The sequence below is a fragment of the Apaloderma vittatum genome, unplaced genomic scaffold (assembly GCF_000703405.1).
Source record: "Apaloderma vittatum isolate BGI_N311 unplaced genomic scaffold, ASM70340v1 scaffold10061, whole genome shotgun sequence".
Taxonomy (NCBI): domain Eukaryota; kingdom Metazoa; phylum Chordata; class Aves; order Trogoniformes; family Trogonidae; genus Apaloderma; species Apaloderma vittatum.
Window position 1 is genome coordinate 97,832 of NW_009699616.1, and position 17,679 is coordinate 115,510.

General features: G+C 38.6%; 1 protein-coding gene across 1 annotated transcript in view; it reads right to left on the minus strand.

Annotated features, from left to right (window-relative positions):
• Positions 1-8,425, minus strand: part of PPP2R2C (protein phosphatase 2, regulatory subunit B, gamma) — a 58,586-nt gene extending 50,161 nt beyond the window's left edge. The window contains exons 1-4 of the mRNA XM_009878461.1: positions 8,416-8,425; positions 5,950-6,047; positions 5,180-5,345; positions 1,143-1,255 (exon numbers count right to left, since the gene is read on the minus strand). Coding sequence (XP_009876763.1) covers positions 1,143-1,255; positions 5,180-5,345; positions 5,950-6,047; positions 8,416-8,425 — 387 coding nt within the window. The remainder of the gene's footprint in view (positions 1-1,142; positions 1,256-5,179; positions 5,346-5,949; positions 6,048-8,415) is intronic.
• Between the last annotated feature and the right edge of the window lie 9,254 nt (positions 8,426-17,679).

Genomic DNA, 17,679 nt, shown 5'->3' on the forward strand with positions numbered 1-17,679 from the left:
CAATGTCATGCTTCAATAAGTAGACACCGTCAATTTATTCCCTATTGTATATGGAAGGTGTCCTTGCCCAAGGCAGTGAGGTTGGAACTAGATGATCTTTAAGGTCCCTTCCAACTCAACACTCTATGGCTCTATGATTTTATAATTCTTTTGGTAAAACATCAAACACTGTAAGGCTGTGGTCCAAGATCGGGGCTACGTGACGTTGCTAAACACGCATCAGAAACAATCTATCATCATACATCAATCCATAAGATGGTTTGAAGAGGAACACAGAGAGTTAAAGCTTTGAGTTTAGCTTACTACTAAAAAAATAATAGTTTGCTCAACCTTTGAATTCTCAGACTATAAGCAACTTGAAATAGTTTTGTTTGCCTAATCATACACAATAGCTGAATATTCCATTAACACAGTCATCTTTAAACTTTGGAGGCTATTTTATAGGCAGCATTTGTTCGTTTTCGAGGTGAGGGATGCTTGTTTGATTTTAAAAATAAAGAAACAGCAGTCTTTATACAACACAGTCTTCCAGTTCTAACTTTCAGCCACTTCCTTTGCCAAAACACGTGGAGTGGATTTGGCCATTAAAGTCTGAGAGCAAAAATCTATTACATTATCATACACACTTATATCAGTTCCATGACTGCACCTGTTCAGCAATGCAGAATCTCACATTCTGCACAGAGTACTCCGAAACCCACTCTTCCGACAGGAGATAATTCTTTTATACTACTGAAATAAAGATGAGACTGAAATTTGGTGTACTGTCTTTAACGCAGTTGCTCTGAATGATATTAGAACACTGTTTAATACTAATTACAAGTAAAACGCTTCCAGCACACCAGGCTAAAGAATCCAGAGTGAAAGCATGTGAAGTCACAATGAGAAAATTTTATCAGGAAGAATAAAACTGACATAAACTCTCTAAATGTATTTGTGTTGGTCACTATACCATAAAGCATTTGTGACTTTAAAATCTGTGACAGATTCAAGACCGATGTCAATCAGCTAAAATTTCAATGAGAATAATCATATATATGTTTAACATAAGGTACACATTTAAACCTTTAACTGAGTTAGCACCCATGACTACCTTCTTTGTACAGAAAAAAGATAGATTTTGGACAAAGACAGAAGCTTACCTGCAGTGATGTTACTGTAGAAAGATCTTTAAGTTTTCCTTCTTCATCTTTTAAGTTGTACCCCTCTGGTCTCTTATCTCTTTCAGTAATTTTCCATAACTTGATCGTTTTATCTTTAAAAGAAATGACAAACAACTGTCAGCATAGGAATTCTGAATGTGGTTTCTACATCTTGGTTTAGGCAAGTTCCACGCTGCAACAGTGTGAATTTTGGACATGCAGAAAATGTCTCCAACAGAAAAATATATTCATAAAGCACATTCCAGACCTTCAAACCGAGTTGGATGTTTCTGGCACCTGATAGTTCATGTCGAGCATGTAGAGCACACGCTGCTGGTGGAACACACCAGAAACATTCAGTGCTCACTGCTGAAGATCAGTCTGACAACTTAACTTTGCAAGGAAATAATCTTGATATTAAACCAGTTTGCTAGGTTACTTATAAAAAGCACAAGAAGAGCTTGGAGTAGACAGACCACTGATATGGGTAGTGTTGTGTTGATGTAACATCAGGAGATAGAACAAATGTAAGGATGTGTGAAAAATGAGACATTTCTCCCTCCTAAGGAAAAGCAGCTGAGAAATAACCACGAGGGAATTGTGCTGTGAGGGTGGAGAAAAATACACTTTTCTTACATGGAATAGAATTAAACCTAATCTCCTCTTTTTCATGATGGGTGAAGCATATGATGGTAGAATAAGGATCCCCCTTGTTTAGCAAAGAGCCTCTGAAGCCAACAAATAGAAGTTTTAAACATTTCAGATGGAGTTTGTCCTTGTTTCTGTAGCAGCAGAAGCTCCCAATTTCCCTAATGTTGATCGTCCACTCAACCTGCCAAACCCAACAAACCTTAGGCTGAAAAATTAATGCCAACTCTTCTGAAAAAAAATCTGTCCCCAAGCTTCTAATGGTTGTTTTGCTCATCTGTTCATGGAGCAGCCAAAGCTTTTCCTAAAACTGCACTTCAGCTGCCATCATTTTATCCCACCTTCTTCCGCTACCCCTCTTTCCTCAAGTGCGTAGCAGAGCATAATTCTTGCCCCAGTGTGGCTGATCCAAATACTTCTTTCAAATGCTAGTATAAATCATTTTAAAGGCAGAATATATGAATACATGAATCAATTTCCATTTCTATACCAACTTTAATTTTGCCGGTTTTTATTTCAAAATCAATCCCTCCACTATTCTGTTTTCACTATTATGCATCTCCTAATGATATTGATACACTAATTTCCAAGCAACAAAAATATACAGAATGAGAGGTTAGTCCAATTTGCCACTAAAAAGCCCCATTTAAATATTCAATACATTTCATTTGTATCAATCACATTAATTAATTAGTAAAACCATATATAGGTCATGTCATGCATTTGGGATTATTACATGTAAATAACATGTTCCTGCTTATCTATTAAAAAATTTATAAATATAGCAATTCTAAAATGAATTATAGGAAAAAACACAAACAATTTTCCATTGTTAGACTTAACATCTATTGACAAGCCTATCCCTTTCTTGAGGAAAACTATTAATGGTTAAGGGTACCACATGTGTTGGTTTTCTCCTTCATCTGCCTCTGGACTTTAAAAACTCCCTAGAAAGTCTAAGCATGCTTTTATTTTGCAAAATACAGAAACATCTCCGTAAGGTTCAGTATTCATTCAGGCTCCAGGGTATTGTGAAGTTTAAATTAATTAATGTTTGACAAGCAGTCTGAAATCCTCAGATGAAAGGATCTGTATGGGCTAAATTCTGATCTACCCGATGTAGCTCACATCGAAAGTGGCCCCAATATATTCTGGTACAAAAGATACCAATGAATCCTAATAATTTATTATTATAGTACAAAATCACTTCAGTTTACAGCATAAACCAGAAACTTGCTAACTGCAAACACTGCAAATCCACAGTGGGATTCAAAACCCTTAGTGGTTTCCTTCTGCCTCCATTAATTAAAACACTGCAATCAAAACTCAGCTGACGACTTGCTGGTAACACATGAACTGGAAAGGAACCAAGATCCCCCTCTGAGAGAGGTGACCTGTGCAGAAACAGCCTCAGACAAAAGTCTCCCTTAGAAGGACAGAAACAGATTTGGGCAGGTGCAGACCTGTCAAGTCTCATATATTGAGGGTGAGATTTAGACGGACTCTCCCCTCGTGTTTTCTAACAAAGAGATGCTCCTTCCAGCAAATTCAAAGGGCACTGCCCACCTGTGCCTGCGGAAAGCAGGGATGCTGTTTCACAGTTCTTATTCTTCTGACCAAAACTGTGCTTTAGATCCTAAGCTACCAGAGGCTCAGAAATCAGTAAATATAAATCAGTACTCAGGATGTTTCCATGACCTGCCCCATATGAGGACATGTGAAAGGTAATGACTTCATTCTCTCCAAGCTGGGGAAAATACTGTGATCCCTCTTTAGAGGCACAGAACTGATATAGTGCCAGTGACTTGTGATTGTGAGATTGCAAGGAATTCAGTGTGGGCCTTCTCTACCCTGACGTTAAAACTACCTGTAAGAATATGCCAAGAAGTCAACTTTCAGACTTCAAAGCTGCGATGCCAGGAAGCTAAGAATCCTCCTTGGCACACAAAAATGATTCGTAATTCAAAGCCAATCTCCAAAGGCTCCTCTAGTGGCATCGCTTCTGTTCTTGTCACCATAAAGAGGTCTGCCAGGACGCTCCAGAATTAAGAAGGGGGAAAAACAGAGACCAAAGTATTTTGCCATGTTCTAGGCTTGCTCAGTGTTGGCTGCAACTGGATTAACCCATAACAACACTAAGACCATGATAATATCAGCCAGAAAACTGATATGAAGGTCTATTAGGCCGAGTGTAAAAGCAGAAGATCTGAGGACTTGGCTGGATTCCTTAGTGTTTCCAAAAATATACTTTAAAATGAAAAGGGAGAGGTTTACTTTTAATAATTAGCTTTTGTATCATGGAAGAATTCATTCTTAGTTACAGTTACCTACGAAGGGACATTTTGGCTTAGAGAGAACAGCAGAAGTAAACTCCTGAACTTTGTTAATTAGCTGACTAATCATTAATTAGCACAAATCACCTAGCTATAACGGATATGTTTCATTTCAAATAATGCAACAGTGCCCCTAAAAAGTCAAAAGACAACTATAAGGAAAACAGACTACAAAACATAAAATAATTTGCTATCTACTGTGAATTACTGTAAATATTATTTAATGCTATAAATTTTAACTAGAAGTAATAACTTTGCCCTAAAGCATCCATTCCCAATAGTGAGATTACACTTCTTTTTTTTTTTATCAGCAATGCCCAATTATGCTTAAACTTCTACAACAAAAAAAATATTTTCTGATTACAATGAGATCTAAGATTTTAAATTAGGTATTTTTGTCTCGTGCATCACCAGCAGTACTACAGGTTGTGGGTGTCCAAATGATTCCTATTTGACACTTGCACATTTTAGGCTCCATTCAGTTTCTTTTTCCACATCACATCTGCATATCCCCTCTTAGCAATAATACTGCATTTTTTGATCAATAGGCCTTACACATGTTAGAAAGATGAGTCAGTATCAATATCCTATTATTATTCCTACTGCCTTCCAAAGATTTGTGTAACTTTAGAACTTAAATAAACCATTCTGATGATAATGAATGAAAAAAAAAAAAAATTCATCTCTCACATCTACATTCATTTACACATCTACAAAGAAAAAAACGTATGACAAACATAGTAGAAAAAATTCCAATAACTAGTGAAACACAGCTGCTGAGTAAGGTGACGCCTTTGTCATAAAATTTATTTCAGGGTAGTACTGCACGTTAATAGCTAAAATGGATAGCTCTCCAAATGTCCATGGATACTCAGTAAGAAAAACCCTATGACTATGAATAAAATACATAAATAACAGAGTCAGTATCACTACTTCCGTAAAGCCCAGAAGAAAATTGCTAAAACAGTAGATTAAAATGAACAAATATATCCAGTCAGCATTAAAATGCACAAGAGCAAAAGGCTGATATGTCCTGTATAGTTTCATCTATCTTACCATTTGTCGATAAAAGTGAGTGAGCTGCATTTTGCTGTGGTAACCACTTGATCTTGTTTATTTTTTCTTCTATCTCCAAGCTCTTCAGATAATCAAATTCAGGTTCATGGCTCTGGAAAGTGCTGTAAACATTGTACTCCCCCTGATTGTAAGGCTCATTTTTACTCTATGGAAATAAGAACAACAAAAACATGTGGTTTATGATGGTAATATATCTCTATCTCTTAGGAAAGGTGTATAAGTAGCCTTATAAATATAAAAATATTGAAAGTGTAATTTAATTTCTTATTTAAAACATGATATTGATGGATTTATTTCTACAGGAATTAAATTTCCTGTAAGTATTGAAGCAACATTTAATAAAAGGCAGAATTTTTGAAGAAATGTCAATTATTCAGGAAAGCTTGCCACAAAGGACACTGCACATGGACTAAACTTAGAAGTGAAACAAAGGTATAAGAGTATTGTTTTAAATGGAGTGGTTCCATGGAACAGGCAAAAGCTATTAAAACAATGTAGAAGTAAAACAAAAACAACCTTCTTTTTTTCTTAGCCTACAGTTTTGGAGCTCTGAAGCATTTTTGTTTGGGATAGTAAACTTCCGAGTAAAAAATCCTCACCCTCTTTCACTTCCTCTCTGAAAAGAGGATATTCTGTTTTACCAAACCTTGAGGTTATAAACATGTTTGATAGCTACGATCCAATTAAAGTGTTAAAAATAAGGCCAAGTTTTAGCAAGTCATTAAGGACTACATTTGCAACTCACATACCTCAGGTTCCCTTTGGAATATAACAACCCGACCACCCTTGTCACCAGTAGCCAGCAGTTCTCCAGTGTGGTTGAACTCAACTGTAGAAATAATATCAGCTGGAGGGAAAAAGAGAAAAAAGGCAAATTTTAGACTGATACTACAACACAAAGCCACCAGAAATATCAAGCACTCTACAAAAAAATGCAACAAATGAGGGATTTGAAGGAATACAGATGAATTGTACAGCAAGGCACTAATGCAAACAGGCTGCATGCCACTACCATCTGAGGTCGCTACACAATGGAACAAGTGCAAACATAACGAGGCACATTCATGTTTCCAGCACATCTGCAATTTGGGAGTGGAAGAGGTCTCTGGAGAGGTTGGGCTTCAGGAACAGCAACTTCAACAGAGCTTTTTTCGGCACTGGAGACAGCAACAGCATTGGCCTCCTGCTATTTCCTCTAGCAAGGACCAACATAATATCTCAGTCCTGTTGCATGTATTATTTATTCTTCGCCCTTTATAAGGACTTTAATATAACCTTCTAGCACTAGTTTTTCCAAATACGTGTTTGAGCCAAGAGTGCAAAAGCAAAATACATGTAGCCTGTCCCACCACAGAGGAATGAAGGCAAAACCAGAATTGCTCACTGTCCAATGCTGGCAAGAGCCCATTCAAATCACTGTTTTCAGGAAATCATTCTAGCACCATATAAATGTGGCATCAGAAGATAAAAAGATCCCAGTCTCTTCTTTTTCTAGTTTTTAACAAATCCCTTTCCCTAAACAACTGCACCAGTTTAAAAAAAAAAAAAACCTCAACAAAATCTGAGGCCAGTGTTGAGCACAAATTACTATACACCTGGATGAGAAAGGAGAAAGAGGCTGTAGGAGCAAAAGAACTGGTTCCTCTGTTTGCATGACAGTAAATGCTAGAATCATAATCCACAGTTAATCCTACATTATTAGCATAATTTAAATTAAAGTGCCTAGCGCAATAGTAAAGTAAGAAGTCATCATATATACAATCACAGCCAAATGCAGGGTATTACTCAGAGATTGCATGTATGAATCCTCTATAATGATCAGTATTCACTCATCAGAAACACGGGCCAGATTTTTAGAAGCATCAGTAGTTACCAGCTCCCCTTTAGGCACAAAAAGCTGCGGTTTTCAAACACGTTCATCATCCATCAGTTTATATTGAGAACAATGAGGTGACAGTGGGCTAAGCCCTTTTGAAAACCCAGCCCCAAACGAGTTCACTAAAATTCAAAGGAATTGAAATAACAAGTGGATGTACCATTTACTCGATACATTTTATGAATTGAAAACATCTGTTCCTATTATTCTTTTAATAAATCAGTTGAGTGTTAGAGGCCTCTATTGCCAGTAGCTCTCGTCAGCAACACAGCCATCCAAAAGCCAGATTCTTACTGGAACTTTATAAACAATTTATTATCTAAAAAATGAAAACTTTACCCAAATCATGGTAAAGAAAAAGATCTTTTATTTCAATTTTTTTAAGAAAACTTCATCATCAAATTATTCTGTCTAAAAAAACCGCCAACAATAAAAAAATCAATGAACCTTCTTCTTTTTTAGCTCCACATGCCACATATAGAAGAGGAAGGGGGAATCATGAAGCATGTATGTCTTTTTCTTTCTTGAGGAATAAAATGCAGGGGTGTGTAGACCCTGAGAAAAATGGAACATGATTATTTACAGTATTTTAGGTCCAAAACCAAACCTTTTCAAAGTTAATGGCATTTGATTTTTACATGGACTTCCACAGACTGTGGTTTTTTATAGGTAATAATCCCAAAGCCCCTAGTCTTTATTAGACTACAGGAAGAGTAGAGAGATGTTGCTTATGGTTGGTGATGCTCTGCGGCCTGGGAAGGGTTGAGTTTGATCTAAAAAACTGCATTTAAAAAAAAATAAAAATCTGCATATCTAAGCAAGTTTTCTGGCATGTAAAGTTCGTTTGTAGTGATTCCAGTAGAAGAATATTACTTGGCTATTTTGTTCTTAACCTGCAACATTCATACTGATAGTGGGTGTGGGGTCCTGCTTATAAAATGATATCTGCATGATTTTACTCATTTAAAGCTGTACCCTACCCCAACCATACAGACAGAACTGCAGAAGTCTCATAGTGAAAGGCCTTTTAGAATGGAGACTCCTATCTTGAGTGTGCAATGGGGTAAATGCAGAGGGGAGGAACGTAAAGACTATTAAAATATGTGTGTACGCATAAGCATCTATAATAACTGTGCCAAAGGAATGAATGGCATTTGAACTTATATGCCTGAACACATTTGCTGTCGGCCTGGAATGCTGCCACAATGGCATGAAATAATCTTCTCTATGGTCACAACGGTCATAAAGTATTACGGAAGGCACCAGTCAATGCCCAGTAAAGTCCACAAGTGTATTTGCACAGACTTCAGTAGTAACTGAACCAGGGCTATAACAAAACAGTTCTGCATTTTGTTATTATATTGCATTTGTCATTAAATTATTGTGTATAGTTAAGTGATCATTGGGTAGAGAAAAGAAGATAAAAGCATCTCTAGGCAGTTTGTGATGATGTTGTTCTGAGGTAATCTCTCTCCTCCACAAGGTGTTTTGTCCAGATGCATTCCTCCTTTCTCATCGAAAAACTAATTCTGAACTGGAAACAACTTATCATTTTAAAATTAACTTGTTCTGAAAAGGCGCAGATCCAATATTTTGACCTTAGAGACTATGCAGTTTGTTGGTAAAAAAATGATCCTTGAATTGGAAAATCACTTTTATTGATCCTGTAAATAACAGCTGAAAACAAAAGCAATAAAAAAATCTTATCCAGTATATCTGTTCAGCAAGAAAACATTAGTCATGCTGTTTTCATAAAAAAGATTAGCCAGGCTGGTTCTTCCTAAGACAGAGGAGGTAGGAAAAGAATCAATCAACAAAGCTTTCATATCCTTCTGCAGAACATTCCCCTACCTATTTATTAATGCCATAGCAACACCAGCCACTATAGTCCTATCCTGCAGATTCCTCCACTGGAAAATGACCCCCTGAGCGCAGAGAGCAATTAACTACCAGATTTTACCGTTTCCAGGATATATAAATGCTCCACAATTGAAGAGCTGATGAATTTGCATGTAGAGTAAGCCCTTGGCAAGGTATGGCAGAGATGAAAGACTCTTTCAGCCTTCTTCTGCACTACACCTTTCATATCTCTGCTGGCAGTGCCAAGCTTTGCACTAACGATTAGGATTATCAGAGACAGAGATAATTTATCTTTTAAGAACAATTATGGGTAACCTCAGTGCCAACAGGCAAAAGCTTCCAATCATATTGCAAATCCCAACTTCTATCCAATATTACTCTTCCTACTCCATTTTAAAATTCCCCACTTTCTCTATGCAGAAATGTTTATAAACTTGGATTTAAAAGTAAAGCTGCTCAAAATTTTCACTCAGTTAAAAAGAGCAACTTGGAGACTCAAAATACAGATGCTGACTGAGAAAACCAAACCAAAAACCTTCAAAAGATGAGAATATTCCAGGCAAGTATACACCTGGTCATCTGTTCCACACCCTGATACAGCAAATTGTCCCAGCAGGTATGACGCATTAGACTTCATTCCTCAGACTACTTGTACATGTTCACAGAAAGACGTCACATTACTCTACAGCTTAAACTGACAATAAGTTTTTCCTGATCCAGGCTGAAGTGTTTAATTCTGTGACTCCTAGTCACCTCTGCCTTTTCATATCTTACTAACTAACTCCTCTGCAGCTTCATAATTTACACATTTAAAATATCTTTAATGGCTACATCATACCCAACAACTTCTGCTTAGCTAGATACTCAGCTTTTCTAAGAGAACTAAGTCTATCCATGCACATCTGTGCACATCAAGATATCTCTGGCTGATAGGACTTCTCTTCCCTCAACTTCACTAGTACTGTTCCAGCACAGATGCAGCCAAAGGAACTCCCCAGCAGCCCTCCCTCAGGCTCAGTGTGGGGTAGGACGAAACGAAGTTCGGTAGATGTAGCCCAAACTAATTCTGGCCCTTATTTCACACCATCACGTACTTTTCGATGTTCATTCTCTAGCCTCTTATAGGTTTATTTTAAGGGAATATTTAATAGCTTATTCCTATATAAAACAAAAAGGTCCAAATTACAATAATTAGAAAAGCCTTACCTATATAATAAATATGTGCGTAATTTTGGGTCACTCTAGTATAATTGCAAGCCATTTTCCCACCTAGCATGTGCTCAGAGAAGCAAAGTCTGAACATACTCATCTTCATACAGTCTTTTGGTCAGAAATGTCAAGCGACTGTAAGAAAAGCTCAGCTACAAATTTCTGTGTGCTACTTTTACTAGTAAATTCTACCCTTCTGGGGCCTTTCATCTGAAGGCCCTGCTATACTTCATTTTGCTTCAGAAAACCAGGAAAGCAAGGAAAAATTCAAAACTATTTCACGCAGCACAGAAATACAGCTTTTCGGAGAGCAGTAGCAAGTTTTTGAGGGTAAACAGCAAACATCATGCAACAGTACAGGGAAAAGAAGATCAGAGAATATAACGTGCTGTTGAATTACAGTGTAATCCTGACAGAGAATTGGAGGATTTGCAATAGGACAGACCACTGGAACTAAAATCAGTAGTTTTCTCAAAAAGAAAAAAAGAGAAAAAGAAAAAAGCTAAAAAGCTGTGAAATCCTACCAGTCAGAATTTCTTTATATCACATCCACCACAATCAGCAAGGCAACACTGTCGGCCTCAGCTGACTGAATCAGCATCTAGGTCAGGTTTTTGCTGTGCGTGTTCCCAGTGGCTAGCAAGCAATCTTGTAGTCTACGTTATTTCAACCAAGTTCTGACCTGGCCTAACCTTGGTTTGTGAAATCCAATAAGATCACAGCACAATCTGGCATGGCTGCAAGCAATGTTCAGTCATACTGATACAAAAGTCCCTGAGGAGCATAATCTGGAAGAAACAACAAAGAAGCTTGCAACAAAGAGAGCCATAAAACAAAAGGACAAACGGTAGATGAGAGAGTAGCAGTATTACAGTATCTTGTGTGAAGGGAAGGCCATTATAGTGAGCTGTGGTGTCAGAATTTAGTTTAGACTTGTACAAAAAAAAAGGAGGGGGGGGAGGGAGATAAAAATGGAAAGAAAAAAACCTGCTATATTTTTTTCAAGCTCAAGTTTCAAAGGTTTTCTCAAGCAGCTACAAAACAAAGTATGCAAATCCTCAAAGGTATGAGAGTCAGGTGAATCCTCCTTTTCTGAAATAGCTGTCAGAGAGATCTTTGACAACAGAGAAATTTGCTACTTGAAGCAGCAGGCTCTGGCACGCGCATTCATTCTGGTTCACAACAGTGTTATTCACCATCTTGGATCCAGGGATTGTGTGACACCAGAAACTATCCCTCAAAATTCAAGTAAACACAGTGCAAAATCTCCCACATCACACTGTCCACCTTGTCTGGGTCAGAAACTTAACATGAAAAGCCAATACACCAGAAAGCCAACTCCACTCTACTTGTAGACAACACATTTTGCTGACCAACACATGAACTACCCGATCACCTCTCCAAGTCACCAGAGCAGCATAGGACACCAGCCAGTACACAGCTGGGTGGCCACATGAGAAGGGCAGACAAGAGAAAAAGAGAGCGCAAGGATGCGTGAGAGAGAGCATGTGAACATGTGAAACAGATCAAGAGCATGAGAAAGGGCACTAAACAGCGTATGTGAGAGAGCATATGCACACACAAGAGCTTGAGAAAGTATGAAGGAGCACTAGGAAATGCCACAAAAGTAGTTAGAAAAGTAGTTAGAAAAGATCTATCTGCCTGCTTTGCCACTGGGATTATCTGTCACCATGGCAAATATTTTGCTTTGCTTTTTTTCTTGTTTATTATGGTTTTAAAACTTGATGGAGCTTGTGCTCCAAAACAGGAAGTGTTTGCTCCTTGCCAGATGTATGGGCAATAAAAAACATAACAGGAAGCTGATTTTGGCCAAAGCAAACTTTAAACATAGATGCTAATAGCGTAAGTGCTTTAGAGATCAATGAAACATGGTGATCAACGAATAACAGAACAAAATCCAGAGATGTGTGTCCACTACACTTCATGCAGTTATTTTCCTAACTGACACGTTGCCTGGCTTCATCGCTAGCAAAGACAAATCTATCAAGGGCAAAATCAAAACAGCCCCATTTAACCCTGTCAAGCAAGAATACGAAATTTTATCGGGCTAAATATCACCTTTCTTCCTGAGTATAACAAACTCTTCTTGATGTGAAATCCAAACCCACAGGGTTGAATGCTCAACAGCTCTTGAAAAGCTGCTTGAACCAAGAACACTTCACCTGGGGATGGTAGCAACTAATAGTAAAAAATAATAAAAAAAAAAACACAACAAAATGGAAGCAACAAATTTCCTGACCTCAAATCCTGGCAAGCACTGAGCAAATCTTTCCCTTTTTTCAACTTTTAATTCCCAATTTTGGGATTTTAGAAATGCCATTAATACACACCTTGGTGACCTGCATCAGGCCCGGCTAATCACGAGACCCTCACAACAGTGCCGAGTTTCATCCCTACAACTTCACGGACCAAGGAAAGCACCTCCCCATTCAGACCGTTTGAATGTAGGTTCAGTACTCATTCAAATCTAAAAATAAATAAATCTAAAAATAAAATTCAAAATTTGCACCCCCTATATGACTACATAAGACCACTGTGATTTTCTGTTTCTAGCCTCAAGCTTTAAAAGAGTTGTTCTTTCTCCAATATTTTTGTATATTTTTAGAGCTTAGAAAATGTTTTAATCACATGCTATTTTCTAGCTGTATTTCTCAAATAAAAAAATCAGGAAATGACACCCAACTATTGGAGCCCAATCAGTATGAAAAAAAAATGCCTACAGGATAAACATGTAAACCAGACTACCTGGGTTCTGTCCTCTGCGCTAAAAACCCCACTTCATACTGAGATTCATTTATTTGTAAAGTGAATCATCCCCCACTCCCATTTTTAATTTGAAAACTCAAATCTCACATTTCAGAGGTTCTGACATCCATTTCCCTCCTGCAGAGTACAAGACCTCCAGGAAAAGAGGCCAAAGACACCTTCTGCCCACTAAGGTAAATGGAAAGTTTCCCACTACTTCAGTAGTAAATAAGGCCAAGGAACATTTGTCAGATGTGGTGTAGCTGAAAATTGGGACATATTTCTCAAAATTTTGGCTACAGTTTACATGCACTTCTTCCTGTTCAAGGTGACCTGCTTAGATGAGCAAAGCTTCAGTCATTAGTTCTGCAGAATGCCCCATTAACGTTACTATTATCCCTGCTGAAGTCACTAAGGCTGCTGCCTTGTGCCTTCATAATCCAAAATACTCAGTGGACTGATAAAAGCGTGCTACAATTTCTTTTAACACCTATTTAGGGGCTCCCAAATAGTGGTACCGCATCACCTGGGGTAACAGAACAGTCTCTCAGTGCAGCAAGACTGGCAATGCAGGGCCTGATGCAGCCCTGCTTCCAGCCGCTGGGCATGTCCAGAGCAGCTAAGCCTGGGCAGCACTGATCCCTCCATCCGATTCAACCTGAATAAACTGGAAAACTCACTAGAAAGCCATTGACCTTTGGCTAAGCCGCTCAATAACACTGCTCATAGATATTCTTACAAGCAACACCTGAAGCTAAGAAAACACTGCAGATCAATCTCAATTTTAGCATAAAGATAAGCACAGAAAGCTTCTAAATTTCACATCACCTGAATTTCTACATTTCACATCACCTAAAAGCTTCTTGACAACTTACACTGTGTAACACATGCTAGCAACTTAATCTTCTGAGATTTCTGGAAAAAACAAAAAGAAAAAAATGCAGCTGGACATTTCTTTCTTTCAGTGTTTACTGTCACATAAGACAGACATCTAAGCTAAGAATTCAGCAACAGGCTGTAAACACTCCACTTCATAAACAGTGCAATTAGGAAACGTGGCAGCCCACTCCTCTCACCAACCAATGCTGAAGGGCAAAAAGGAAAAAGTCGCCATCATGCTATATATTTACAATTTCCAGAGCAGGGTTTAAACCACTACTCAGAGAAGGAAGCCTGCCTGAGCTAGGAGCTTCTGCTCAGCCCCGTGTTACTTCCCACCAAGAAGCTGCCCAGCCTGGCTGCCAGCAACAGACAGATTAGAAATGGTGCTGCCAAGTGTTAGAACTGCTAGGCAACCAGGTTTTATTGAGAGCACAGAAAGACCCTGAACCTCATCGCTCACTCTGGAGCAAATAAATGCCAAAAATGGAAAGTGTACAAATTATTAAAACATACTAATTTTAATTTTTCAGAAGTGATTATGCTCATGAATAATCACTGCAATGATCTATAACAAGTAAACATCAAGTTTTGTTAAAAAGCTATTATAAAACAAGGACATGAAAAAATCCCATTCATATGTAGAATTTAAAGGGAAATCATTAATTTAAAAAAATCACAGAGTAATGAAAAGTCATCCAAAATCTAAAATATAATCCTGAATATCAAGATTCAATCTGAATGTTATTTCTCATGTATTACATACAAACTTCAATAGAATTTCACTGGCAGCTGGTTCTGAACTACTTTTTTTTTTTTTCCTTCCCCTTAACAGAGCAATTAATTTCCAGAAGCAAAGATCTCAGTAATTCTGTAACAGCAGTCTCATGTTCAAAGTGCTTTCTGGGCACTAAACCCCCCAGCAACCCAAGGAAGTCAGTAAGGAAATGTTAGCATTCCCATTTTACACAAAGGAAAAAATGAAACAGATGCTCCAGAGTTTTTATCCAAGATCAGAGAAGCAGTTTTGATTATACATATACTAAGGGACGGATAATCCAGGCTGTGGCTCAGCAAAACATTTCTGTTTAATAAAGCTCTTAATCGCTTGTCTAGAGACTTAAATGTTCCTGTATTCAGTTCAAACGAGTATGCATGTGGTTAAATGAATATACTGATGGAGCCCTAACAAACAAAGCCTCATAACAGCATATATCAAGGAAGAAAAAGCTCCAGTAAGCAGGCTTTTGGGTGAAGCGGGGCGGGGATATAATCTTTAAAATTATGAAGGGCTGGAGCTAGGAGCTGGACTAGAGCCAGTCTTCAAGCACAGAGTGATGACAAGGAAAGCAGAGACACAATAGCCATGTCTGCGCTAGTAAATAAAGGAGAGCTCCAGGATGTTCTCTGGCTTTGCAGTGCCACGGTTCACACTGTTCAGTTGCCAAGAGGGACCCTGATAGGCTCTTGCCTGTGACAAATTGCTCTCCCCCAAACACCATTTTGGCTTGGCTCAAGGGTCATCACAAACCAGGGACATTTCTCAACAGGAATTGCACCTGCAGCCATGATTTTTTGGAGATAGTGCAATACCATCCTCACAGGCACAGGTCTCACCGAGCCAGTGAGCGGCAGTGTTCCCAAACACTGTTCACTGGGGCAGATGCATTTTGTGGCTGCAACTCACAGGAACTCAGTGTAGCACACAGACCAACAGCACTCACACTCTGCTACGTCACCTTATATTATGTTTTTCTGCTACAGCTGGCAGAGGTTTCCCAGATTACAAGGGGCTCTGGAGCCTGTAGAACTAGCACAGGGAAAACCATGTGCATTTGCTCTTCTCAATCTTAACGCACAAGGGTAAATGGAAATGTCTAAATCTGCTGATCGGACACGTTAACTACAGGATCCAAATAAACTGGATCCAAATACCATGAGCAACATACAGCTCAACTTATACATCACTGGACATCTCTGTAAATCCCAGCAGTGGACCGGCAAGCTAAGGTCACACACAGGGCTTGCTGGCTGTCAGGGGAGCCCAGTGCCAAACTGTGTAGATACTCATCTAACATTAGCATCTGTTTGCTTGGCAGGCTCCAAAGGCAATTCAGCTGACAACTCTGAATTTGCCTCTGGGTCTGTCACAAGATCATATAACTGTGGGACTTCTGGGAGTGCCTAGTAGTTCTTTGATGAAGATCACGTACATTGTAATATATTAGATCCATTCTAAGCATCCTTTGAAATTAGTGTTTGTGACCTTTCAGAACTACCCAGATTAGTATGGCTGGCTCAAGTGTGTAAACTAAAGCCAAGCACAAAGTTCACACTCACATCAAGATCCCTTCAGCAAGTGTGTGTAATGATTCCAAGATGAGAAAAAGCAGATTTTTTTTGTGTTAACATGGGTTGCTGCTACTGAGAGAACACCAAGGCTGCTCCTAGGCCGGTCTAAAAATTAACAGGACAACTGTTCTGTATCAGCTTCACTATCAAACCTGCTGTTCTAAGGTTTGATATGAGGGTGGAAATAATAGAAAAATTTAGTAGTGGCTTACACAACTTTACATTGGTCTAAGAGCTCATCTCTTAAGATTCAGCTCACAAAAGGCCAACGTCCTAATTTCATATATGTATATGTATGCAACTACGTAAATGTGAGAAAAGATGGGATTACTCATGTGCTTAAAATGAAGAGTATGCTAAATCACCCTATTATGTCAGAAACTAGAGGAAATCCTGGCCCCGAAAGATTGATTTCTAGATAGCTGGAGTGTGCAAAATCCAATGATAAATTTGCCCTCAAGTTTAAACGCATCATATTTCCATAATTACTCACTAAAAAAAAAAATGACTTAAAGAAAAGAGGACATTAAAAATCAGTGCACTTTTTCCCAGTCTGTGTCTGATAAAAACTTCAAACGCTGGCAACAGCCTCAGGAAATAAACATTCCAATTTGGGGATATTCCCAAAGGACATCAATTACATAACAGAACTAGATCAGCATATATTACAAATGCTATGGACAACGTCTAAAACAGCAACTGTTTGCCGGTCAAGCAAGTTCAGATTTTTTTCCTACTCTGAGGAATGTAGCAGCACACAGGTACCTAGCAGTTACGTAAAACAGCCCTGAAAGCTCTTTCCAGTCTAATAATACAATAATGCAAGTGGGAACTCAGACCATTTCCACTGCATTCATAACTGGAGAACATGGACTTCAAAGCTTAAAGCCTATCATGTTTTAAAACTAAAGCGTAAACATTTCTTCTTCATCAAAAAGTTAAATGAAAAATAGAGCTTCTGCCAGCCTGCTGCTGAAGCTGAAAAGTTAGAAACAAAATAGTCTGGAAACCCAAACATCAGTAGGTCAGATTTCTGTCTCCCCTAGAAAGACAGACCTAGAGGAATTTTCTGAGCAGTCTCCCCAGATCAGGGGGGCTTCAAAGCAGATGGTGAAGCCTCACAAATCCACAGGCACCTTTCCCAAAGCCATGCCTCCTGGAGTCATATAGTTTGAGAGCTGCTAATTTGCAGCCCACACAGATAACATTTAGACATCTAAGCCCTTGAAAAAAACTGTAAGGCTTCCAACATCCCCCCAATACCCTCGAAGCTGCGCCTTACAATCATCGTCAGTTGTTAAAACCCAGTCCACAGTAATTACTGTTGTGCTCTCGAGGCAGACCGGCCTTTGCTAGAGCAGTTCTGAGGCATGAGGCCAACTGAAGCCTCAAGCCTATTTTAATCCCACTATAATTATAAGTGATGGATATGTAGTTGAGATGCTTCTGAATTTTTGTTTGCATGGGAGTGTATTAATGCGTGGCAGAAGAGCACTGAGCTAGGACTGACTGATTTGGCATCAGAGTCAACATAATG